The following is a 27600-nucleotide window of genomic DNA, read 5'->3' as shown; positions in this document are numbered from 1 at the left end:
AGCGAGTACTGGGTTGGGTCAATCACTTAACTTTAACAATGCCATAGGTGTCAGACTGTATATTAACACTCACTGTGTTATTAGAAAATGATGCCATCTGCAGGTTGGTCTGTGCTACTTTCTTCAATCCTTACTAAAGAGCTAGCTCGTAGCTATATATGTAGCTAGATAGTTACAACTAGCTAGCTACCTCACAAAATAATTGAAATTCTAATGAAGAATTCAGAATTCTAATGTAGACAGTATTTATCTCAACTTATTATAGTATGCACTAGCTAGCGTTTTTGCTATCAAAAAAATAACTAACATTAGTTAACTAGTGTAGTTAGCTAGCCTTTTCTTGCAATGTCACCGCGTTAGATTTTTGTACATTTTGAACAAAAATGCTTTAACTTAAGCTCAGAATAATTACAAGAATTCGAGAATGATTCGCCAAAATAATGACTCGTTTTTTGATTATGGACCATCGAAAGGCGTCAACTCGTATGAAACTGTGCCTGAAAGGTAAGCTAGCTAGGTTAGCTCCATCATAACATGAGTGACAAATGTGTTTTGTTGTTATTACTAACTTGGACACTAACACGCATAGCCTCAAGTGATGATTAATGTAATGAAAGTAATGCTGGTCTTATGGAGTGTCATTGCTTGCTACAGATATTTAATAGAAATTAAGAGTTATATTGCATGTGAACATTGATTTAGGTCCATAGTTTTTCTGCCCACTCCTGGTTTGCTGAAATTACAGGGAGTGTGGCATATCCATGCATACTTTGATAACGCCCAGGTAATTCATGCAACAGTGATTTGCTTTTTGAATGTCTTTCATAATGATGTGTACATCTGCATATTATTCTAATGCATTTTCATCTCTCTCTCTCTCTCTCCCCTTCTCGAGGACAGTCAGCACATTTCAGGTACCTTAAGCCCAATGTTGTCCATGCCCGTTTTGGTGGTTAAAAACGAAAAAATAATTTGAATTTATTTTCCCAATGTAGTGATATGGGCTACCATGTAGTAGCTAGTGTTTTGCAAGTGTAGCAAACATTCAAAGCAGTCAACTTTATTCATTAGACATTATCTGGAAACCTGATGGTTACATTTGTGTAGTGTTTTCATCCCAATGAATAAGGCTTATTAATCTACAGAAACGTACATCCTCAATACAAGACATCCAACCATTAGTGCTGCATCTTCCATCTCTCAGGAAAAGAGCAACTCTGAAAAGTAAGACACAGTTTTTACATTCATAGATCCATACAAAACACTCAAACACAAAGTTATAACTTAGTTTGAAACATTACTTGGCAATGTGCTCCCTCGACATGCTGGGTCTCTAAGGCCTTCATAAGATTAAAAAGTAGTATTGTTATTGTAGTGAAATGTGGATTGCATACTCTTGCCTTTTTCCTCAGGGGTGAGCTGTATGACCCGTATGATCCTGGCTCGTCAGAGTCAGAGTCAGAGTCTCAGAATGGCAGCGAGGATCATCACAGACTCAGTCAGGGGAGCAACCTAAGAAGTGGATTCGATAGCCCTGCTTCGCAAGGAGGACTGCATGATGATTCAACCTACTCTCAGCCTCAGGACAGATCTCACCAGCCAGCCCTTGGCCCCTCTGCCCGGTCAATGCCCACACCAGGAGCTCCACTTTTCCCCCTTAACGCATATGGAGGACGGGGGGCAAATGGGAGAGAAACTTCCACTGACAAAAATCTTTCAAAGGTTCCTGTTAACTCCTGTTAACTCATACCAGCTTTTATTTCGATTTTTGCATTGGGCCCTGTCCAGAAACAACCCTTGGTCCTTATGTCCGAAAAATTTGAAAGTGTTGGACAGATATGAGCAATAGAGCTAAGATTCCACCTTGCCTAACAGAAGGAAATGTTAAGATACAACCATCTTGATTATAAATCCAATCCTTTAACATGTACACAAGTGTCTAGGGCACCAGGGCTGCTGTTCAGTTGTTTCTGAACAGAGCCTTCCTCCCATCTGTACATTGTTATAATAGTGGTGCTCCTGTCCACAGCAGGCGATTGGTCCATTAAAGATAACCCCGCCCAGGTTAAAGGTGGACTACCAGCACCAATCTGCTTTTGGTGGATCAGGTAAATGATAATCATGCCATTGCTTGGCTTTCATAATGGTTTGAGAGGTCACATTTATGAATGGACACAGAATGTGTGAGATTGTTTAATTTCCTTCTTCAGGAGTAGACCACATCAAAGCTCCCTCAGAGATCACGAGGAAGAGAAGCAGAGGCCCATCTGAGGAAACAGACCGGTAGGAACATCAGCATTTTGTTTTGAGCTACCCCTTACTAATCATAACTGCTCATTTCCTAGTACTAATCTCACATGTTGACCCTAACATTGACTTTTACAGATACATTACTACTGGGTTTTACCAGGTAAGCATCTGACATGATATTGTTGAGATAAGAGGGGTGATTTTCTATTGACTTTCCTTCCTCTTTCTTCCACTAAAATGTGCAATAGATCTAACAAAGGGCACTTTTGTTGTGTTTTCAGAGAGCCCTTTACCTGCGACCTGTGTGCAGTGCAGTTATCTAAAGCAGAGGCCCTTGAGGAGCATCTAGAGAGCAGGAGTCACTGGGAGATCCTGGAACACATCCAACAGCAGAACAAATATGACGACAGAGCAATAGCCTTTCTACATGTACGCCAAGAAAATCGGTTACCTCAAACGTAATGGGATTGATCGCCACACAGTTTCAAATAATCTTGTTAAAGACATTGTTATTCAGTGAGGGTGATGCATTTTCATTATGTTCCTGTTTCAGGAAGCAATGTTGCACAAAATCCGACAAGATAATTGGGTGATGGACGATAAAGCCTTGGAAGGTTGGTAAACTCTCATTCAGAGTTAAAATAGTTTTTGGAATAATGTCCTATAGCACTTAAACCCAGACCCAGTTTTCCTTGCATGAAAATTAAGTAGTGATTATAACTGCACAAGGAGACCCCAAATAACACATTTCTGGAAAAATAATAATAATTTCAACACTCATAGAATAATACAGTGTTGCTTATATGCATGTCTACGGCTTCATTGATGCAAATATATATAATATGTGTGTGTGTATATATAATATGTGTGAGAGAGAGAGAGAGAGAATTTTTTATAGGCAGTTAACACTCTCATGTAGGTGAAATAAAGATATCCAGGCTCTTTTGAGCCACAAAAAATATTATTTTCAATGGAAGCTGTCCTTAACGCCTGATGTTGCATATACGCAATATTAGCATTTCAAGTGAGTATACCTTAAAAAAAAAATGAATGTATTTCTTTGAAAATGTAGTCTGGCATCTTGACATCTTATGAGCATTTTGCAGTGCCTGACATCAAATTCAATGTACAGTTGTGGTCAGAAGTTTACATACACTTGTAAAGAACATGTATGTCATGGCAGTCTTGAGTTTCCAATCATTTCTACAACTCTTATTTTTCTGTGATGGATTGATTGGAGCACATACTTCTTTGTCACAAAAAAACATTCATGAAGTTTGGTTCTTTTATGAATTTATTATGGGTCTTCTGAAAATGTCTCTGAATTGTTTGATTTCAACTCCAAACTGTTGGAGTATATAGCTAAAAGAAGACAAAATGCGTCCTCTTTCCAATACTTATGGAGGGCATTGCATTTCCTGGCTATTTAGAAAACAAAGACACAATGTTTTGCAATGTTCCTTTAACCTTACTATTCTGAGTCTGAATATACTCATCTTGACAGGGTCCTGTTTTCTTGTCTCATTAACATTTATTTCAAAAGTTATACTTGCAAATTTGACATCTGTATCTCATGCTTGTCTTCTCAGCACTGCAGGAGAAGGATTACATGACAAAGCAAGAGATGCTCCACTGTGCTGCATGCAAAGTCTATGTCTCCATGTCTGTGGCCTCAGTGCAAAATCACCTCAGCTCTCAGGACCACCTCAGGAACAAAGAGGTTGGACAGACATCTTGGCCATTCACACCTCGGCATATCAGTGACCAATTATGGATGTGACACATACTATGAAATGTGTTTTCATTCAAAATTAAACTATCAAATATACAAATCAAACATTGAAAACATTATGCATGTATAATTGTGCCATCATAGAAATGTCAAATACACACATCGAATGATGAAAGCTCAATGCGTAATTGATTCTTGCCAGGGTAGGGCTGGCACGGTAATCATATAACAATTACATAGTTGTGGAGAACAGTGCAGACAGAGTCTGATGTGAGACAATGGCTTGCATCTCAGCTAAAAATATTTATATTTCATACTTCATAAATATTATTGATAAGAAACTATACCATACATAACATTCCATACTATACATAACTTAAAGAGATGCTACGGGATCTTCACGACCGGATGGTCGATGTATAGTTTGTACAAATATAATCTATGAATTGATTCACTGTTTTACCTCATTCAGGCACAGTCCCTAGTTTATAAGTGGCAATATTTTGAAGCGGCAGTACTTTCAGTTTCACTTTTTACTTTCACTTCCTAGGGCTCAGTGGAATCCACACGCACATGTGACGGGACCGGTTTTCGTTCATAACCGCTACTTTTAGAACTGTAGGCTGAAATTATACAAATTATACCGTAGCATCACTTTAAAGCATTGCAGTTCACATTCTGAAATTGTTCATGAAGCCATGTTATTTTAGCTGAGATTTATTCTGATTTGTCCCAATTAGTTCAATCATATCGCTGAGTTATAAAGAAAAAAAAGCTTGAAATGTATTTCTTCTAATTTTGTCTGCACCATATGGTTGTATTCCATTTCATGGTTATGTGTTTGTGTTTTCCACTGTAGGAATTTAGAATGAAACAGAGACGTGAGTGTGTCACTACAGCAGAAACTATGATGAAACAACTGACACCCCAGTATGCAAATTTCCTTGAGGTATAGTCTCTGAACAGGCATGTAATACACATAATGTCAATGATTACATGTGAGTACTTTCATCCAAATCTTCAGATTCCATGTTGTCTGTAGGCAAAACAAATTGATTGCATGGAAATAATTGTCTTTCAGGGCAAGGATCCTTTTAATTAGCTGCTGTCATCATGCAGGCCAAGAGGAAGAAACAAATTCCCAACAAAGATGTAAACTGCTAGCAACAGGCGAAGGATAACTATGAAACCCTGTACTAAACAAAGACTGAATGGACCAACTCTATATGAAAGTTGATATGCAGTCTCATGTATTTCTGTGGAGTGAAGACTGGTGAAAGTTATTGCTATACAGTAATGCTGTATTACTATAGTCTGAAGGATTCAGCTACATTAAAGTTGTCTTCATGTATGTATTTTCAAAATTCCTGGTTCATTTTTGAAATGTTAAGATTTTAAATATTGTTTGGTTTCCTTTATGATAAATTCCTTTTGATCATGCATATTTGGGAAAAATGTATTTGTGTGCAAAGATTATGCTAATTGTCAGTGTGATAATGAGGTATAGGTATTGACAGGTTCCTCATTTTTTATATGTAGTGTGGCACCCCATTTGGGCTGGGCTCAGGGAATGCCCCTGGTTGGAGCCAAAGTCCCGCCCCAGCAGCCAGCATGTTCTCTTGGTGCAGTCAGCAAGAACCACACACACCTGAGGCTAATCACCTCGTTATGCCACTCTGGTCTCAGATACTTTAGCCTTTGGGCTCAGTGGTGTGGAGGAGTCCTCCTTGTGGCAGGAGGGCAGTAGCCAAGCTCCCCTCCGCATTGGACTGGGCTGGACTGGGACAGTGGTTTTGAAGAGGTTGGACTAAGGCCGGTAAGCTGGGTAGCAGCCCGGTTGTAATAGTTTGAGGAACTCTTTTTAGTTGTTATAAGTTTTGAGTTAAAGTTAACCTAAATTGTGTTCTGTGTGAGCTAGGCTTTTCATTTGCAGTTCAGCTGTGTAGGTTAACCCTTTGTTTCTAATAAATACACCTACAAGCCTGGTTTTACCCTGTGTCTTAATTATCTCTCATCACTACCCTCCTTGCTGCCAAATCCCTATGGTCAGGCTACAGTAGAAACAGACAATAGTACTGTAGAACCTGTTTCATATCACAATGTGATCCATGATTATACTGATTTGTACATTTAAGATTGATATGAAATGCCCAACAGTTACATTTCGTATGGAGCTACACTGCAGTTCAAATTGTAAAATTGAAATCTTATTTGAAGAATAACAGTGATAACAACCTGTGAGTAGTTTACTGTCTCATCAGAAATGTTGAAGCCTAATGGAAGTATTTAGTGCTTGTAAGTTAGTGTTTGGACAGTTATCCCAAAATGTGAATTTGGACTTGCAACTTGGATTCCAGATCAAATAATGTGGCGAAAGTACAGAATGTCACCTTTTTCAGGGTATTTTCCTACTTAGTTTTACGATGATTGAAATTATTTGTGAATTTGTTTGATATGATGTGCTTATTTATCTGCATCTATGCCTTTACAACGCACTCGCTGCCGAGGAAAATAGACTTGAAGCGTGAAACTACATTGCTTCAAGCGAGCCTAGCTTCGCGGACGTGCTGCTTTTGCATACGGTCTAGCTGTGACGGTACGCTCGTTTCGGCGTTGGTGTAGTTTCGGCGTAAAAGTCCGAACGCAGGCATACTGGCAATTTGTGTCAGTGGTTATAGGTGAAATACACTGCGCTGTCTCGTCTGTGCTCACGTGCGTGGTGTAGCGGTAAAATGAGACGTGTTCATGACAAGAAGCAGGTCAAGTGGCCTCATGTGCACTGACAAATCTGGCTTTTTAGCCATTTAAAAGTACAACATTTTTTGAACATAGTTACTCACCCCATTTCAGGACTCCAAAAGTCCAACTTAAGTACTCATGTTTAGTATTTGGTTGACAAACCTTTGCATGCCTGAAGTCTGTGACCCATTGACCCCACCAGATGCTGGGTATGTTCTCTGGTGATGCTCTGCGCCAGGCCTGTACTGCAGCTGTCTTCAGTTGTTGTTCCTTCACTTTATCACAGGTGATAGTTCTAATATTCATCATTGCATACTTTATCAAAATGTTGGCTGGACCTCGTTAAAGTCCTGTAGATATCTTCATTCATCCCTTTTTGTGTATAAAGACCTACTGCATCAACCTCTGGCTTACCTAATCTCATTATTGAAAATAAAGAACATCAATTACCTAACTCGTTCTCAGAGTTGCTTAACTCTTGAGGTTTCCTCGGGTCTGCACCAAATTGGGTAAATTCACTTTTAGTTATAGTGCACCTCACTGCTGGAACAATCTACAAAAAACATTTCAGTTGGTTGTTCTGGTGCTGCTCGGGCAGTTAAGGGTGTTAATTGAGCACCTCTTTGGTGAAGGATGTGATATTTTCTCCTGATATATTGTGGTTTTATATGATGTATTTTTTATGTGTTGATTTGTAATTGTCTTTATATTGTGGACATGGTGCACCTGCAAAAGAGACCTTGGTCTCAGTGTGTTTTTCCCCTGTATGAATAAAGGTTAAATTTAAAAAATATGTAATTGAAGACCACCGCTAAAGAAAACACAAACAGGTTAATCCAGATGACTTAACCATTAGCCTTTTTTTTATTATTAGAACATCACAAAAATGGTTTCAGCATCATTTCGGTATGATATACATTTAAACATAAATTATTTAAAAACACGTACAGCATACTTTTTTGAAACAGTTAAAAACCATTAAATATAGGTGACAGTTATTCATGATTGGCAGCAACAATCAGCGCTATGACTGCATAATTATTCAAGGATGAGAAAACACATTGTGGCTGACAAACCTTTTAGATTCAAGCATTTGAGTTCATATGCAGATTTGAAACCCTTTTTTCACTGAGTTGGCATACATATTTTGATCCTTTCATCCTTGTGATAAGCTCACACTGACCAATATTGTAGTCAACTTTCAGGTAGATTTGCTGTTTACCTACCAGAAACCCCCTACCAATAAAACAGCAAAATGGTGGCTATATGGTAATGATTTGAATACATTTCAAAGTACAGAAGAGATCGTATCCGTCCCATTTTAAGTTTAGTTTAGTATAAATGTGAATACGATATATAGAGAAAAAAAAGTGCTCCCAAACTGGGCCAAATGGACAAAGAGTTTGAGGAATCTGAGGTAAAAGTTGTCTATTGAAAATGGGTTCCACACTACATTACTGCATAAACAAGAAAACAGTCAGCCCACTTGGAATCATATTCCGATTTGGCCAAATGTCGATTAAATGTAACAATATCTCAAAAATGAAAATGTGTTTTTAAAAGAATTGGGATGTCAAACTTCTCTGATGTTGTTGTGTTGAAACTGGCAAACATTTAATTGCCAGTCATGACTATAAAAAGGTGAAGGAACATCAAATGTACATACACATACATACACACGATTGAACCAAAATAGTGAATTCTAAAAAGGTCCCCTTGGCTTAGGAGGCAGTTTGGGTTGCCAGTTGAGGATTCTGTTGGTCAGTGGTGGTGTGGGGGGGATCCTTGGGAAATGAGGTGACCTCCACCATGCCTGCTCCGGTGTGTGGAACACTGGCATTCATAATGTGCCTTTGTAGATGCTTTATCCAGTCCTCCTGAACTGACAAGGGACCCTGGAAGACTAGGTCACAGAATCTGCAAAGAGGATCCATACACAGTAAGACATCCTTCAGACATGGTCCTCAAAGGCAGTAAATTCTACAACCTAGGATTCCAGTAAGTCCATGGATGCTGATTTGTCAAGATCATAAGTAACATTATTAACTGAAATACATCCTGTGAAAATAGCACTAGAAATCATGCATTACAAACAGCTTCCCCAAGACCCCAACATAAAACCTAGGTCATGTCTTCACCTGCAATTAAAATGATGGTATGAATTACCAATGACTGAAACAGTAGCTTTTTGGCATGAAGCAGTACCTGCAAGTTAGTCTGTACATCTCCTCTGGTGTGTGTGGTAATGTAGGGGACATCTTCTTCTTAGAACCTGGCCTTGACCTCTGCCTCCTCTGTTTACAGTCATATGCTATAACATATAAGCCACAACAAGAGCAATAGGCTTAGGTAAGTTTGGTTTTGGTTGTCATATGGGTGAATGTGAGTGGGTTTGCATTCATGCAGGGTGGAATCCTAACTCAAGATCCACGTGCTGAAGTCGAATCATCATGCAAATTTCCTATTGACATCAATGCAAGATTTACACAAATGTCGGAGTTACGCGAACAGATCTCAAGTTAGGATTCCACCCGCACTGCACATCTGTGGTCAAGAATGTGCTCCATGTATGGACCATGAACTGAGCATGTGCTACTGCTGATGATAACAAGGCACTTACTTGTTCCTTCCAGCAAGGCAACCCTCTTTCGTTTCGTATAGGCCCGCAAGTGATTGGACAAGCTAACGCCGCTGTGGAAGGTTGCGTTGCAATGGACACACACTTTTCGGTTGAATTCACCTTTTTCTGTGAGACAATATAACAAAGACCAACAAATCATATTTTTTTACAGATATATTCATCATGTATTTACTTTTTGTGCAATTGACAGAATATAAAATAATTTGTCTTTGTGACACCAGTATAATTCAGTAATCAAAAATGTATGGAAGACAGATTTCCTATGGTATCTATCCGGCTTTCTAGTAAATCCTTTTATGGGATGTTGGCAGTGCACTATTGGCTTCAAGGTTAAAGAGAGAGTTCACCCAAAATACAAGTTACTCAGATGATTTTGGCAAAACATTTGGCATGAGATCAAATAATTCTATTGGTTTGTGGTAAGGAAATGTTCAAGTTAGCAGTTGATGGTAGTGACTAGATAAACAAGACTAAACGTAAGGAAACAGGTAACACTTTACAATAAGGGTACATTAATTAAAGGTCCAGTATGTAGATTTTAATGTCAAAATAGTGCTAAATGGCCATGATAAATCAGTAGTGATCAAGGGATGAGATCACATAATAAAGAACGCTCAATGGAGAGCACCGCTTTGGTCCAAACCAAGCATTTTGTTGTATACATGTACAGTGCCTATAGAAAGTCATCATACCCTTTTGAAATAGTTACTATATTTGTCGTACAGCCTGAAATCAAAACCCATTAAAAAAAAACTTTTTCCAGCTTTATGTACAAATTTAGCCATACAACATCAAACTAATGAAAAAAAAGGCAACAGTTCTGAAAATGTATAAAAAAATGAAAAACAAGAATAACAGGGTTGGTACAATACTTTGTAGAGCCACCTTTTGCTGCAATTACAGCCATCAATCTGTTTGGATATGTCTCTACTAGCTTTGCACACCTAGATTGGAGAATATTTGCCCATTCTTCCTTGCAGAATTGTTCGAGTTCAGTCAAATTCCGTGGTGAGCGGCACGCAGGTTGTCCTCAAGAATTTGGGTGTACTTGGCAGCATCCATTTTCCCTTCAATCCTGACTAATTGCCCAGTCCCCGCTGAAGAGAAACATCCCCACAACATAATGTTGCCACCACCATGCTTCACAGTAGGTATGGTGTGTTTTGGGTGGTGTGCTGTGTTTGGTTTTCGCCAAACATAGCGCTTGGAGTTCAGTCCAAAAAGTTCAATCTTAGTCTCGTCTGACCATAAAACCTTTTTCCACATGGCAACAGAATCTTGCAGGTGTGTTTTTGCATAGCACAAACGAGACTGAGTGTGGCACTTTTTCAGAAAAGGCTTCTTTCTTGCTACCCTGCCATACAGGCCAGCTTTGTGTAAAGCTTGTGAGATTGTTGTCACATGCACAGACAGACCAGTCCCAGCCATAAAGACTTGTAAGTCCTTCAAAGTTGCCTTTGGCCTCTTGGTAGCTTCTCTGATCAATGTCCTCCTGGCTCGGTCATCCAGTTTGGACGGATGGCCTGATCTAGGCAAGGTGTTGGTGGTGCCATACGCCTTCCACTTCTTAATGATGCTCTGAACGGTACTCAGAGGGATAGCTAAAGCCTTCGAAATCTTTTTGTAGCCTTCACCTAACTTGTGTCTTCCTACAACTTTATCCCGGAGGCCTTTTGAAAGTACTTTTCCAACCATGGTGGATTCTTTGCAGAACCATGCACTTCTAGTAGTGGAATCCTCAAGAAACTGCTGGTTTTATTCTGAAGTAATCAAAACCACTACAATTGATGTCAGGTGGGGGGCAATTAGCCTGGTGTTTGACCTGGAAGTTGATTGGTTGCACCTGAGCAAGTTTATAATGGTATGCTCTAAGGGGCTGATCACTTAACCAAACCAGGTATTTCACTAATTCATTTTTAATAATTGTCCAGAATTTTTTTATTTTTTATTTTCACTTTGATAATGAGGGTTATAATGTGTACATACAGCTCAAAAAAGTTAGATTTGATTTATTTTAATTTTTGTAATGTGACAAAAGGTAAAGATTTCACAGGGTATGATGACTTTCTATAGGCACTGTATATGCACACATTTGCCACCCTTAGAAAACGTAGCATATTGCAAGTTTTCACATTTTCTGTGTCGCTAAAGAGGGACACAACCCACAAAACAACATGCTTCACCTTTAACATTAGTTAATGCATTGGTTTATGAATTAATGATTACTTTTAAAACAGGCTATCTGAACAGGTGACCTGACTGGTTAAAACTGCGTTCCAAGCCATGGATTAATCTCTGACAATCAGATATGGACTGATACCTTTTAGCGGACTTTCAACATGACTCAATCTTGTAGCAAATTTACGGCAAGTAGCTTCTCTCGCTCTGGCCGTTATTGCAAGCCCTGTACACTCAGTGAGCACTTTTTAGGAACACTATACTAATACTGGGTAGGGCCTCCCTTTGCTCTCAAAACAGCCCCAATTCTCTGTGGCATTGATTCCACAAGATGATGGAGACATTCCTTTGAGATTCTGGTCCATAATGACATGATTGCATTACACAATTCCTGCAGATCTTTCAGGTGCACTTTCAAGCTGTGAATCTCCTGTTCTACCACATCCCAAAGGTGTTCTATTGGATTCAGATCCGGTGACTGGGAAGGCCACTGAAGAACACTGAACTCATTGTCATGTTTATGAAACCAGTTTGAGATGATTTTTGCTTTGTGACATGGTGCATTATCATGCTGGAAGTAGCCATTAGAAGATGGGTGAATTGTGGCCATGAAGGGATGCACATGGTCAGCAACAATACTCAAATAGGCTGTGGCATTCAAGCGATGATTCATTGGTATTAACAAGCCCAAAGTGTGCCAAGAAAACATTCCCCACACCATTACACCACCTCCACCATGAGAAGGTATACAGGTGTTCCTAATAAAGTGCCGAGTGAGTGTATGACTCCTCCACCCTTTGCCCCTCAAACAAGAGTTGTTGATCATGCCTTGTGATGCTTGTGTGCAAGTTTAATTTGGACAATGCTTATTAAACATCGTCGGTATAATAATGGCAAAATACATGTGGAGACAGTTTGGACGGTATTGACAGAAATAAACCGTCATGGGACAATTGGATTTACAGGTGTTTCTGTCAGGTGTGTTCCGTCACATCATTTGTGCAGTCATAGGAGAGCTCTTAATGTCTAGTATTGATTCTAGGCTTTGCGTTTGCCTTTAGAGTCTGTTATTGATGTTCATCAACATGAGACGTGACAAATCTAGCAGAAATATAGCCAAACCCTTAAACCTACTAAAATCAACAATTTGGAGCAAACAGCATCTTAAGCCAAGGAAGATTCAAATATAACTGCCACAATCCGATCAAAAATCATTGGATTAGATTGCTTTAACCCAATGTTGTCAGGCTACCATATATTATATTGCCTACAGTAGGGCAAGTGGCACTGTCACAAAGTGGGGAAGCAGACAGTGGCAGTGGTTGGTTATGAACACACTTTCAACTAAGATAGATTACAAAAGTGTCCTGTCCTGTCCATCCCATTTACAGTATATAGGCATACAGGCAACAGACGCATGTGCTTGCAGGATTTGTAGCCCTCAGTACTTTAAAAAAATAAATAAATTACAGTATAGTCTATTATTTGAAAGCAATCAATATCTACTTTGGTGAACTGAAGCCTGTGAGCTGCAAAATTAGGAGCATTAAAAAGATCATCCTGCACACAAAGAACAAGGCTCTATCCCCCTCCATCCCAGAGTCTTACATCGCAAGTCCTACCATTACTTGTGATCATGATCAAGGAAATTTCCCACTAGTATAATCTGACAGACACTAAGCTCATGTTTGTAGACGTTTTTAATTTGTGTGGATTCATGAATTTACTTTAAGGGTTAGTTTAGGAGTTGAGGTAAACTGGACATTCTATGAGAGCTGGGCATTGGAGTGCGGGCTATGGGCATGGGCTCGCACTGCATAGGGAAGGGTTACAGTGCTTATTTGATAAATGTTCAATTAATTTTCTTTTATTTCACAATATTATTTGAAAGCAGTCCAAGGATTATTGGGTTAGTTTAGGAAAAACACGATAGTAGTATAAAATCATTGATTCTGATTCAGCTTACCCATTTTCCATCCTGTCCCATCCCGTGTCTTGCTATTCAAGTTAGGTGTTGTTGCCTGAGGCACATATTGGTAGTGTTTATTTGATTCATTAGCAGCCCAAGGACAGTATTATTTGAAAGCAATCAATGTTTATTTTTGTAAACTGAATGAGCATTATCCTATGGGTCCTCCCACAGAATCTTGCACTTGTCCAGTTAACCCACATTACAAGGTCTCTTGATCAAATCAAAAATTGTCAGTTTCATGGAACCTATAAAAGTTCATATTTGCTGACTACATCAGTGATTCTTTGATGTGTGTCATGTATGAATTTATGTTGCTTTATTTAGTAGCATTATTTGAAATCCACCCATAGATTTTGGTGAGATCGGAGTCAGGTAACTATATTCGTAGCCCAAGATGTAGTCCTAGTGCATAGCTTGTTTAATTCAGTATCAAGCTATATTTTAACATTAGGCCTATTTAAGAGGAAGGTCATTGAGCCGAAGCATTTCAGGGTTAGTTTAGAGTTGACGTGAAGGGGACATCTTGGATGCGCAGTTGTTAGCCTATGCCACAGAGTTGGTGCATACTGTATGGGGATCGGAGACACCATGGAATTTTGCATAAAACTTAATTTCGTTTCATTATGACAAAACAGAATGTTTTATACAGATAATTATGGGTAATGTAGTACTTTTCAGGTCTCCTAATGACCTACAGTGATGTCAGCAAAATGTCACAATAGCTTCTAAACCCCATTGCCCCTCATTACCGACCACTGAAAATCACCAAAAACAGAAAATGAACAAATCTATGCAACGGAGGAACTTCTGAAATACACCACACTCACGGGCAGGATGGTTCATTTAAGCCACAAACCCTGATCGGCCCAAAACTGCAGGGGGATTGCTTGTTGCACTGTCCTCTTGCTTACAGTATTATATAATAGATACAGTGCCTTCGGAAAGTATTCAGACCCCTTCACTTTTTCCACATTTTGTTGTGTTGTATACTCAATTTATAATGGATTAAATTAAATGAATTTGCTATCAATCCACACACAATACCCCAGAATGACAAAGCAAAAACAGGTTTTTAGAAATTTCAGTAAATGTATTCAAATTGAAATACAGAAATACTTTGTACAATTCTGGAATTAATATCTTTGTTTTTATAGCGTCTCTGATTTGCATAGGAATCAATTAGGATGTTATTACAAACTGAGCAAATGGAGAAGAACAAAACTGCTCAGGAATGCGACCCTGAGGCCTGGGGAGACTTACAAAAATCTACAAAGTTGAATGATGGAGAGGAAAAAGCACAGTCGATGAAACAACATCATCTCAGTCACTCTACACCAGTGGTTCCCAAACTTTTAACAGTCACGTACCCCCTGTCGGTTATTTTGTAGCCTAATTGATATTCCATGAACATTATCCCTTACATATTAGACATTGTGATCATATTATTCTGTTGGATAGGGTACATGCATTTATTTTTGGTACTGAGACTGCAGTCGGCTATTCAACAGGACTGTTTGGGAAGGTAAATCACAGATTTATTTCGCGCACCCCCTAGATCGATCAACGTACCCCCGGGGGTACGCGTACCCCACTTTGACAATAGTGGCTCTACACAATTGGTCTATAACCAAGTGGCCAAAAGAATCCCTTAATGGAAAATAATCTTTCATATCCATAATTGTGTTTGCAACAATGAATTCAAGTGATACAGCAAAGAAAGTGGCTGGAAATGAGTTTATTTGGTTTTACTACAAAGCATTAAGTTTGGTGCAAATCCAGCACATGCAATGCAGTTTCCGCACCATCTCTCATGTGAAGAATGTGGTAGCTGAATAGTTTGTCACTGGCAGGGACAAGGGAGATTGTCAGGATCAAGAGAAAATTATTAAATTTGCTGAGTTCGTAGTGACATCCTAATCTACACAGTGTGTAATTGATTCCTATGAAAATCAGAGACCCTATAAAAACAAAGATATTAATTCCAAAATTACATGAACTATTAAGACGGACTCAATTTAACTTGATAAGAGTAAACGAGTGATTTGTTGATGACATTTCTGCATTTTAGCTCATTTTAAGAGTGTCATAGCAAATATACTGAATATATTCAATAAATTGAATATTTATGTACGAGGTGTTTCTGTATTTCAATTTTAATAAATTTACTGAAATTTAAAAAAAAACATGTTTTCACTTTGTCATTCTGGGGTATTGTGTGTGGATTGATGGCAAATTCTTTTAATTTAATCCATTTTAAATTGAGTCTATAACAAAATGTGGAAAAAGTGAAGGGGTCTGAATACTTTCCGAAGGCAATGTACATCGTACACGCAAGGTTGTCACTGTAAAATCGGAAATGTTGTCATTAGACCTTTTGTAGTTTTTCTCAGTTGTAACACTGAAGTCATGAAAATATCTGCGCCAAAGCGTCCTTCTTTGTTCAGCTTGGATGAGGCAGCCTGACAGTGCTAAGAGAGTGAGACTGATTCCCAGTCAGGCTCGCATATGAGAGCCATAATCTCGAGTTCGAGTGATTCTCTCCATATAGATTGACTGAGAAATTCACTCAAATGATATTTATATCTGTGTGATTTTAAATGTTTTGCTTAGAAGGCTCACTTTCGATTATTATTCAGAATAACTACTTTGCGTGAGCATTCAACTTTTGTGTTGAGATTGTGTAGGTGTCACTCAACGACTCCTCCCCTCTGTGTCTCTTACCATAACCATACTGTCATGATAAAAGATAGGTAGATAGCTAGATAACCGTGGCTCTACTCATTATTTATGTCTGATGCCTTCAATCTGTAAACATTTATCAAATTTGAATAAAGAGTATGAAGTGTCATTGAATTAAAGTGGAGTGATTCAACAGGAATATAAATATTATATAATAATAATAAATATATATATATATATATATATATATATATATATATATATATATATATATATAAATGAATATAAATCATTCTGCCATGGACTTGGTGGCATATTAAAGAGGAGATTGTGGTCTTTAAAACTAAACAAACTTGTAATGGTAAATTTTCCTTCGTTTTATAAATATACCCATTTGTTTAGGCGATGTGATAAAATGAGCATTTAAGTGGGAATTCTCAGTAACCTACAGTAGCATTCTAGAATTCTATTGGGGGCTAGAGAGTTAATGGATAGTTCACCCAAATTACTAAATCACATATTTGGTTCCTTACTGTGAGTCAAACTTCAATCCACATTTTGGTTCTGTTTATCTGGACACTGTAACCAACAGCTAAATCATCTCAAAGTCATTTAAATCAAGATTGAGGCTGGGATTAGAGATAACCAGAGTTTAGTAAATCTAATTTTAATTAATTTATTCAATCTAAGATGAATGATTTAAACACATTTAAATATACAGTAGATCAGTGATTTAAACCAAGATTGGATCGCTGCAGTAGGTTAAAAGTGCAGTCCAGTGAAAACTGGGATTTCTATTGAATGTAATATTGTTCACATGGAGCTAGAGGTAATGTGATAGCTAACTTTGTTAATATGCAGAAGTCTAGCAGTAGTTGTTACTGCGATAGCCTATGGTGTGTTCGGTAACGGTACGTTCATGCTGAATAATCAGTGAGACATTAATTATATTACCACACCCATGCTCTGTTTTCCAGATAAATGTAAGAATAAGATAAAGCAGTTTTGTATTGCATTGTGATGATTATGACAAGAAATAACATTACATAGCAGTTTATTGTTACCTAGTGTGTAGCTGAAATCAGAGCAATTGGAGTTGGCTGGACTGCCACTTTAACAAAAAGTAAACAAATGATCAGGGTTGTAGTAGCAAAGTACAGGTTGGCAATAATAAAGTAACAACACCATAGCTTTTTTTTCTTTCTTTCAATGAGCCCTTGTAAATGTGAGCCCTTGTAAATCTTAAGTATTGCTAGTAGAGCATTTTCCCATGTTTTCCTGTATGTTAGTCTACAGCTAGCTACATGTTTCAGAGCTCCTATTTTCGTAATTCTAGCTTCAGTATATCTATTTATTTTTATATTAATGTATTGTGCTTGTCAACTATACATATCTCATTGTGAACAAGCCAAATTGCATTAATGAATGAATACATTTAGCCTAATTCATTGTGGCAGTAAAAACCATACATCCATACAAGGTGCCTTGGACCTTTATTGGAGCTGTTAACTGTCAAGCTCTGCAAAGGGACACTAATGATCATTTAAACCACCTCAAGTGTCAGTTTAAAATAAACCCCTAATTGAAGTTCAAATTAGTTTATTTGATTTGTTTAAAGTAAAACATCTAAACAGAGACTAAAGGAATGTTTAAATTAATCCTGTTTAGTCTTAAACTAGGTTTAAAGTTTGGTGCAACGGGATTCATGGATGAACCTTGATTTAATCCAATTTAAAAGTTAATCCTTGTTGGTGCAACCCAGCCTGAGCCTTTACAGAAAATTTGAGATGATTTGGGTACAAAGTTTCAAGCATGCTAACTTAGCAGTGACTTGCATTCGATATTGGTAAAAATGCTAATAATTACAATTAGCTGTTAGTTACAGTGCCCAGATAACAGAACCTAAGTGAACGTTGTTCTTGTCCATAGACTCATTTCAGGGGAAGGAACCAAATATGTGATTTTGCAATTTGGGTGAACTCTCTTTTTAATTTGGTATCACTAGCAGTAATGGCTACGTGGACCACCCTGTCCGTAACGGTTTATCTCCTAAACAAATAATCGAACATGACTCTTTGGCACCTCATGAGTAACTTTACATGTTAATCTATCTATCAAATAGTTATTCCACAGTGGTAAAACCTCAAAAACATTTTGCAAACCCCAGAATGCATTGTGGCTGTTATTTGACAGGTCTTCCGCTCCATGTCTAAGGCTGCCGAATCAGCATTGGTAAAGGATTCACTTAATGGCACTGAGCTGGACTCATTGGTCACCCCAAACACCTGTGTCTCTATGCACTCTTCCTTCACACCAGGTGTCCGCTGAGAATGCCTACTAATATGCAAGTCTTCACCTTTCTTAAGCAGGACTTCAGATGTTCTAAGGGTTCCCCTCATAGACAGTCTTCTGCTAAAGGTATCACTGATGGATGGTTCCTCTTGCTTGATTTCACTCTTGTCAACAAGTTTAGCGTTGGAATCTGTGGTATAATCACTATACTGGAAGGGATCATTATCATCACTGTCATCAGTCTCCTCCACTACATTTTGCCTAATTGGAACATTTTGCAAACCCCAGAATGCTTTGCGGCTGTTATTTGCATTGCTCCCTGCATACTTAAACTAACATGAACATAGTTATAAAGCATTTCTAACCATGTATATGTTAACTATTAGTTCCACATATATTTTGTCAGTATGTTAATGTACTTGTTGATCATTAACTATTGTTAACTACTACATTAGTTATTGTTAATTTATGTACTCTTATTGTTAAGTGTTACGGCTATGTCGGCTATTATCAAGAAACGCCATTGCAACAATGAGGTGACTTATGAATATAGTAGGAGCAGTTACGGCACAACGTTTTTTGTTTGATTCATCAAATACAACAATATTGTTGGATTGTTTTCTGGTGTCTTCTCTTCAGCTAACATCCCACTGATTTGCCAACAAAAAATATATCCTCAGTCTTACCTGATGTAGTGTGGGTTGAGTTTGGCAGTGTTGTGGTGACTTGTGATCCTGTACTGTGCTCATTAGCAGGATGAATTGCCATGGTGTTTCTTGTTGTTTGAGAGGAAGTCTTCAACTTCGAGTCCTCTTGACACTTCCTCTTCTTCAGAATTCCTATCAAGGCACTCGAGAGTGAACCTTTAACCTCCAACTTAGTCTCTGCCTGTTTCGTATCTGAAGCCTCTCCTGATAGTGAAAACCTGGGCACCAGCGGTTTGGCATCATTATAGAGGTTCTGAATGGGATTCTGTTTTGGAATGGAATCAGGAATCAGACAATCAGTGCTGGTCTGTTTTGAAGAGATCCTGGGTTGGGAGGGGAAACGCTTCCTGCCCAGAATCTGCAGAGCCCTCTGGAACTCTTTCTTGTCTCGCATCAGTTCGCGGAGCAGACATAAGGGGGACTTGTTCTTCGTGGAGATGGTTTTGCCAAGCCGTTTCAGGTGGCCCCGTACATGGTTGGAGAGCCCAGTCTTATTATCGAAACAGTCCCCACATAATGGACAGGAGTGGGTGCTTTGGGACTCAAACCTTTGAGCTGCAAACAGAGTGGAGGTTTTATAAGTACAGTACACCCAATAATCACACCAAAATCTTGAACTCACAAAGCCTAATTTTGTTTACTTCAAGGGCATTCATTTTAAATCCAGTGGGAACCCTGCAATAAACACATCATAATACATTTAAGTGTCATATGGACAGCTTAAGCAAGGATTTACGAGGATTTAATGACAGACCACATTTTAGTTGATTTTCTATGTAAAACCTTTGGGTAAAATTTGGTCAAACACAGATGGACATGATCTGGGTCTCAAGGGGTCTAGTCTTGGGCCGTGTCCGAATGCTCATAGAGTGACCTACTTAGTAGTCGTTTTCAGTATACAAGATTAGAACATTTTGCAGTATGCGAAATGTACGGAAATTGAGTATGTATAATATGCCAGAATGTCATACTAGATTTGCCTTTTCATGTAGTATGAATTCACTGCACCCTATTCAGGAAGTCCTTTCCGATTTTAGTCCCACAATTCAATGGAACAGGTGAGGGAGGTGGGCAGTACTATGGTAAATAGTATGTAGTATGATTAGTATGTAGTAGATACTTTTAGTCAACAGTAGGCCGTATGGGCTTCTGGCCATGGCCTTTATTCTCAAGGGCTCTGGTCTTGACTCTTTTCTGGGATCAAACCTAGAGTGCCAGTTCCTTGTGATATTTCATTATCTTTATAGAATTGAACATGAACTAAATAATAATGTGCCGTCTCTTCCGATTTGCAGAGAATGCTTTAAATGTTGGGTCAAAACATATTGGCCAAATATGTTATATTGAAGATGAATGTCAGCAAATGTTTGACCTCCATGGCTCAACTGGTTCACCATAATGGTGATTCATCATTTCGCTTTTTCTATCATCCCAGAAACGGAGACAATGTTAAAAAAACGGCATAGGATAATTAGTTTTTTCAAAAAATCTGGTTTGTCATTCTGAACAATCTAGCTTAAAATAGCTGTATTTACTAGTCTCCTACAGTATGAAGCTTCCAATACATGCATGCTATGTTTGTCCCCAGACAGGTTGTTGATATCTGCGTCATGATATTCTTTGGTTATGATGCAACCACTTTACCAGTGTATAACAGAGACTAGAACAAAAATTCATGCTAAAGATAGTCAGTACCTTTTTTCAATCGCCTTATTGCTGCCATCTTCCGACGTATTCTAGGCCTCCTGTCTTGAGAAGCCACCTGCTCGGGTGATACAGCATGGCGCGCATTGTAACTCAGTCCAACCCTGTGCAGATGCCCTCTCACATGATTGGATAATCCTACGCCTGACTCAAACACTGCAGGACAGTAAGGACAGGTCTTCCGCTCCATGTCTAAGGCTGCCGAATCAGCATTGGTAAAGGATTCACTTAATGGCACTGAGCTGGACTCATTGGTCACCCCAAACACCTGTGTCTCTATGCACTCTTCCTTCACACCAGGTGTCTGCTGAGAATGCCTACTAATATGCAAGTCTTCACCTTTCTTAAGCAGTACTTCAGATGTTCTAAGGGTTCCCCTCATAGACAGTCTTCTGCTAAAGGTATCACTGATGGATGGTTCCTCTTGCTTGATTTCACTCTTGTCAACAAGTTTAGCGTTGGAATCTGTGGTATAATCACTATACTGGAAGGGATCATTATCATCACTGTCATCAGTCTCCTCCACTACATTTTGCCTAATTGGACTTTGCAAATGTTTTGGTAAAATGAAGCAAGAATCTTGGTCAACAGTGTTGCGATATGGGGTGGACATTTTTCTTTTGGAAGGTGACTTTTTCACAACCGGCTGCTCTAAGAGATGTCTAGAGACATCCTTATTGTTGAGGTCTGCACTAATATCTTCACTTAAACTGGCATCACAGCCAGTATTGAATATTCTTTTCTTCAACTTGGGTGCCAATAATTGTTTGTGGCCGTTTGAGGAAGAATTGGGATTTTCAGCAATTCCTGTCATATTTCCGCCAACAAAAGAAAAACCTGTGGTGACATCAATTTTTTCATTCTTCTGAGGAGACTCATCAATGTTCTTGTCCTGTCTTTGTCGAGACAAGAGAATATTTATTGACTTGTCAAGTTTTGACTCTGTTGATTGAGACTTGAAGCCCCTTCGTGCTCTGTTGACAATTTTATCCTTTTTGAAGAGATCAGATATATCATTGGAATCACAGGGCAAATCTATTCTTTCTCGAATCAGAGCCTGATTTTCTATGGAGAATTTTGATGTCAACTCTGAAGAAAAGGAATCTACTGTGGGAGCTTTGCTAATGGGTAAGTGCTGCTCAGAAGATGGTTGTGCATTCTCATTTCTTTCTCTATTCTGTAAAGCTTCATATTCCTCATACGTCTGATGATGACGAAGCTCAACATGATTTTTAAAGACGTTTTTGCTTGAGGTGCTATAAGAACAAATGTTACAGGAGAAAAAAGTAGGCGTGTCATCACTGCCTGACATAAACATACTAAGTTTATCTGGCTCTCCCTGGTCATTGCAGACACTGTGCTCTGTGTTCATGTGTCTCTCAAGCTCAAACACTGATACAGCCCTTAAGTTACATTTCTCACAGTCATAGTACCGCTTGTCCTTCTCATGAGTCTTGGCATGTTTAACAAAAGTATTTGCACAAGTTGTTGCAAAAGTGCATTGGGGGCACTGTAGACTACTCAATTCATTTGTGCCCTTGATCTCCTCCATGAGTTTTTGTCTTCTCTCCTGGTGAATGGTCATATGTCGAAGGAGGGAGTTGCTATGGCGGAATGACTGTCCACACTCCCTGCATATAAAAGGCTTTGGCATGCTGATCTGACTGGGCGGATCTGTGTGAGTCCTCATGTGCTGGTGCAAATGATTTTTCTCCTTGAAGGTAATGCTGCATTTTGTGCAAGTGAAAAACATTGGCTCCTCCTCTGAGCAAGAGTCTGTCGATGGATTCGCCTTCAGCGGTGTAAGCCTGTGACCCATGCTTTTCTCACGTGGATTTCTAGCTGGCCCGTTGAATATAAGCTGCTTGATAGCCTGAACAGTTCCATTGGGATGCTGTGTTTTCTTTCCTGTTGGGGATTGAGGTTTGGAACGTTTTCTTAACGATCGAACCTTGTTGATAGGAACAGGGTCTGTTTGTTCATCCTCATCAAACACATCCTTTGTTGACTTAAGGCTCAAATCAGAGAAAAGTTCCTCTGAGGGATCTACCATAACCACCATGTCCATTTTGCGTTTTCTTCTTCTTTGGCTGATAGGGGGAGGGATTGCCTTTGGCTGGTCCTCCACAGGGGAATCATCATGGTTTTCCCACAGGAACTGCATGAATTCTCTCTGAGGGTCCCAGTTCAGGTCATTGGCACTATCGAAATTATCCAATGAGCTCTCTGAAGACTCCACATCGAAACCCCATATACCTGTAGTGTCAATGTCCTGCACAGTCTTCAATTGAGTGATACTCTTTTCCTCATCTTTTTCTGTTGCCAAGCTGTGGAATTCATCAGACTCAAAGGCTTGGTGTGAGGAAGGTCCATTCACCAATGGACCGGTGGACAACAAAGCTGTGTTTGAGAGAACCTCAAGGACACTACTATTTTGTTTCAGTGGAAAAGCCTGAGGTCTGTCAAAAGTGTTAATATAATGTATTGGATCTTGCTCCATTGACAATCCACAGGCATTGCTTTTAAATAAGGATGTCTGACTTCTCATTGGTTCTTGAAGGAGATTGAAGGTATCTATAACAGGATCTGCATCTTTCTCCTCTTCATCAATACCCGTCTGATCAGACATCTTTGAAGCTGAACTCTAGGACGGAAAAACAATCAGATCAGAAAGATGTAAGAATCCAAGGAGAATGTTATTTCTTTACACTGGATACAGGAACAACATAGAAGAAAACACTTTATCATACTGTCCTGTTTTCATTAGTCAGCTATTTCTCCAAATAATTATTTTGAAACAATGGGTGCTTTCTGGTATTTTACTTATTGAAAATAATTCATCACAATGGCGAATGTGCATAAATATGGCATGATGTCATCCATCGCTTACCAACACTGCCATTATTCCTCCACATGTGCAACAGAACATTTTTATCAGTGCATCATTTTCTTTTAAAATTGGAAAAATTCCAATGTGCAGGAGCAAGAAATGGTAACATATTGTAGCCTATTTACACTTAAACGGAAACTGAGAGCAACCTATGCTGCACAAACGCTACTGCTCAAAGTAGCAAACAATGTAATGTGGCAGAATGATGGATGTAGTTGAGTTAAATTACATCAAACTTTATGAACATCTTAAAGCAGGTCCTCTATTGGTAACTACCTGGTACAAAATAGTGCCATAGTGCTGCTTGTTTTAATGAATTACAACACATTTTACATTAAGTTGCCCTATACCTGTGGAGTAACTATAATAGCATCTCATTTTATGAATATGCTATTACAAAGTATATTAGTTGGTTACTGTAATTGCATAGTAATTAAGTCAACTGTTCCTCATTATACTTGTAAAAACACAAACCTTTAAATTCCATATATCATGCAATTGCCCTCATTTAGAAGCTTGAGGATTTATTTTCTTTAATCATGGAGCTCACCTGGTGCGTAATGGAGGCTATTGTTGGAGACCAGCAATTATTCTGTTTCGCCACCGCTTTTGCCCAACTGTTGCTCAAGCCCAGGCTATGACAGAGCTGAATATACCGTACTGAGTGAGACCATATAGCCTATCCACCAAAATGAGCCTACAGTAAATCAGTCCAAAACAGATTAATCTTTGATAGATATGGTAATTTATTAAGTTTCCATACAAAGCTGTGGCTGTGGAATTCTGGAAACGGTTTATCAGAATCAAATGCTTTGCTTTAATAATCTGGTAAAATTTGTTATGCACTTATTGTGTATTACTGTCTGACCGATTGCCACACCTGAAGTTCCCCCTGGGAAGAAATAAAGTTGTATCTAAGATCAACAGAGAATACACATACTGTTAAACATGTATTTTGACCCAGTGTTTATTAGGGACCGGCTCTTATTTGCTTCAATATCATTAGTGGCCTGGCTATTATTGGAGACAGGAGTTTGTGGGAGACTGGGCGCTTGTTGAAAGTTTTACAGTAGCGACAAGAGTAATTACAGCGTAACTACACAGGTATAGGGGTAGGGACAACTTAATGCTACATGTTACTGAAGCAAGAAGTAGCCTAGTAGGTCATCACAAAAAGTCTAAGCATCAGGAGGTAAAAAGCGGACCATCAAATAAAGGGTAGGCCTTACCCAAAATGTGACAACTTGAGCTGTATGATATCCTACTTCACAGAAGAGGGTTCACCTTGGCCAGGTACATTGCTATGACATCATGGATCTCTAAATCTGACTATTCTCAAAGAACTGTTTTTAGCTTAGGCTGTAACCCTCCAGCACAAATCATGTCACTTCATCAGAGATATGTCCTAATAGCAGAGTAGCTTTGTGGGATATTATGCCAAAATCCAAAAAAAAATAAACATTCTTGATAATTTATTCAACACCACCCTTCTGAAATCTACAATAAGCATTTATAAAATATACGATTTGAGGGAAATCAGCATAATGGTACAGGTAGTATTTTCTCATTAATACATTGTTCAATTATTATATTTGTAGGCATTTTAATTGTGTTAAACTATAACCTGATGCAGATTTTCCTTTAAATCTTAGGCAAATCAAGTGAGTTAATTTGTGTATGAAACCCTTATGAATGTAGGACCTGGTAGGCATTATATGGTTTCACCTCTCGTATGATTTCAGGTCAAAGCAGATGAAGGAGAGGAGATGGGAAGAGCCACTTTAGACTTTGGAATTTAAAAGCCAATAGTGGGCAATGGATTTGTGTCCATAACCATTTCGAGAATTGTTGTGCAAGCAATGTCACAGTAGCTTATTATTTGATATGACAAAATGATAATGCTAAACAAATACCAATGTTGCAAAGGGTGACAGCTTGACTGTTGAGCAGTAGATTTTCTGCACCCTATATGGTTCAAACTTTCTGTGTTGCAGCACAGTATCCCACTTCCATGCAAAACTAAACACAGTCCACGTATGCTTGTCGGAGCACAGCCACATCGTGCGAATCATGATCATTCAAGAGCCCTGTAAACCATCAAATATATGCTGTAGCCTACTTCTCGTTTAATGCTGTTGTTGGATGCTTCCATTGCTATAGCCTCCAGTCCATGTTCCATACCAAAACCAAAATCTCAACTAAAACCACAGAAGAAAAGCCGGTAATGTCTGAGCAATGCATGGACATTACTAGATAGTTGGAGAATATTCAAATATTTACCTTTGACCGATGTAATTTAAAAGAATATGCACTTTATCGATGCACAGAATTATTTCTCACTTTCGTCTTCCATCCATTCCACAGTCGCCATTTTCCTTGATGGTCTGTAGGCTACAGGTCAAACCATAATTATGAGAGTGAACACAAGAACAGCAAACCGCTAATAATACAAATGAACGTTTGAATTGCAAAACATTGTTTGAGTGACTTGACTTTGACTAATATCTCAGTGACGAAGTTCATCATTCTAAAACTCTAGTTCCATGATCTTCATTGACTTTGTGTCATTGTATTTTGCTCCCCCGCAAAAAAAGGTGGTTTATTCCAGACAGGCGTCATGAAAGATCCTGAGTTGATCATCTGTCGGTAGCGACTAGACTAGTATTAGGAGGTTTTAGAGCAAGCAATCAAGATAAATTAAATATAATACACGGAAAACTAAAGTGATCATTCCTAATTGTTGCCGGCATCTCAACTCCCCCCTCCTCTCCCCCTCTCCCCCCCCCCCCCCCCCCCCCCCTCTCTCTCACCTTGGGATACCTAACCCAACATTCATGAATGACGATTTAAATCATCAGACGGTGAATTGGTCCTCTAAATGTCAGATATTTCACAAAACTGTAGGTTTATTTTCACAATGTTTAGCTACACAACTATGACACATAGGCCTACTGTACTACTCGATACTGAAATCTGTGTGCACATTGCATTTAACAGGCATCAAATCTGCCAACAATCCTTACCCGTGAGATTATCAGGCCTAGCAGACCTACCTGTAGTCAGTGTAACCTAATAAAAAAGAACGTTTCTTCATGTCTATATATCCTTTGCTCTGACGTCACCCAATTGAAGTTGAGATCGCAAACAGCGATCGGTGCTAGCTCGGTTAGGTTTGGCCTTGGGTTTAAGATTATGGTTAGGCAGGTAAGGTCGTCTCCATCCCACCAAAGCCTCTCATATAGAAAATATCTGATCCCAATTTGCGTCTACTACTGCCACATCAATCATTCGGCCAGTAATCCGCGAGGAGGGCCAAGCGGCCCAAACCGAGTCTCGAGACTATTATGCCCCGTCACACTGTCAAAACTACTTTGTTACTGAGGTCGGACGATGAGCTACTCTGACTCTCCATTCTTACTCCACCCATCAGATTTAGATAGAGGAATTGACTCAATCATTTGACATTTTTCAAGTAAATTGCTATGTAGCCAGCTGCATAATACGATTTGACACGTTTTTTCGACAAGACAAGAGCGTAATCTAGCGTAATCAACCAAGTTAACTTGGAGCCAGCTACTAAGTTACCTTGTTTAGCTAGCTAACTAGTTCGGTTGACTGTAAAATGATACATGCGAGTCAACTGGCCTATAGCTAATTCTTATTGACAAGATAACAGTATGTTGTGGTGATTAACCTATTAGGCTAGCTTAATATAGGGTTAGGGCTGGAGCTAGAGTTAGGCCTAGGCCTGGCTAGGAGGTTGAAGCTAGGTGTCACCATTCATAATTGTAAGTTTTCTCCTGTCTCTTGTCCAGT

The 27600-nt window shown here is 38.9% G+C and overlaps 2 protein-coding genes across 4 annotated transcripts; one reads left to right on the top strand and one right to left on the bottom strand.

Moving 5' to 3' along the window:
• Positions 1–1026: 1026 nt before the first annotated feature.
• znf326 (zinc finger protein 326) lies at positions 1027–5955 on the top strand. 3 transcript variants are annotated; one of them, XR_014554216.1, is made up of 10 exons: positions 1031–1224; positions 1413–1722; positions 2030–2108; positions 2211–2283; positions 2532–2679; positions 2804–2864; positions 3840–3970; positions 4842–4931; positions 5064–5330; positions 5522–5955. XR_014554216.1 is itself a non-coding variant. In XM_083670101.1 (9 exons), the coding sequence occupies exons 2-9, from the start codon at positions 1627–1629 to the stop codon at positions 5082–5084; spliced, it is 699 nt and encodes a 232-aa protein (XP_083526227.1). In that variant the 5' UTR covers positions 1031–1224; positions 1413–1626; the 3' UTR covers positions 5085–5955. The 3 variants fall into 3 exon arrangements, 1 of the variants encoding a protein (XP_083526227.1); XM_083670101.1 differs by having other exon boundaries at positions 5064–5955; XR_014554217.1 differs by lacking the exons at positions 5064–5330; positions 5522–5955 and having other exon boundaries at positions 1027–1224; positions 3840–4600; positions 4842–4900.
• A 1627-nt stretch (positions 5956–7582) lies between these two features.
• On the bottom strand, positions 7583–26158 carry znf644a (zinc finger protein 644a). Its single transcript, XM_083695234.1, has 6 exons — positions 26065–26158; positions 20886–23538; positions 19170–19745; positions 9342–9467; positions 8927–9032; positions 7583–8638 (listed from the first exon to the last, which is right to left on the bottom strand). The coding sequence occupies exons 2-6, from the start codon at positions 23521–23523 to the stop codon at positions 8443–8445; spliced, it is 3642 nt and encodes a 1213-aa protein (XP_083551360.1). The 5' UTR covers positions 23524–23538; positions 26065–26158; the 3' UTR covers positions 7583–8442.
• Between the last annotated feature and the right edge of the window lie 1442 nt (positions 26159–27600).

The sequence above is a fragment of the Argentina silus genome (genome assembly GCF_951799395.1).
Source record: "Argentina silus genome assembly, chromosome: 1".
In the NCBI taxonomy this organism is placed as follows: domain Eukaryota; kingdom Metazoa; phylum Chordata; class Actinopteri; order Argentiniformes; family Argentinidae; genus Argentina; species Argentina silus.
The sequence above is the reverse complement of the archived record's forward strand: the minus strand, read 5'-3'. Positions and strand labels throughout refer to the sequence as shown.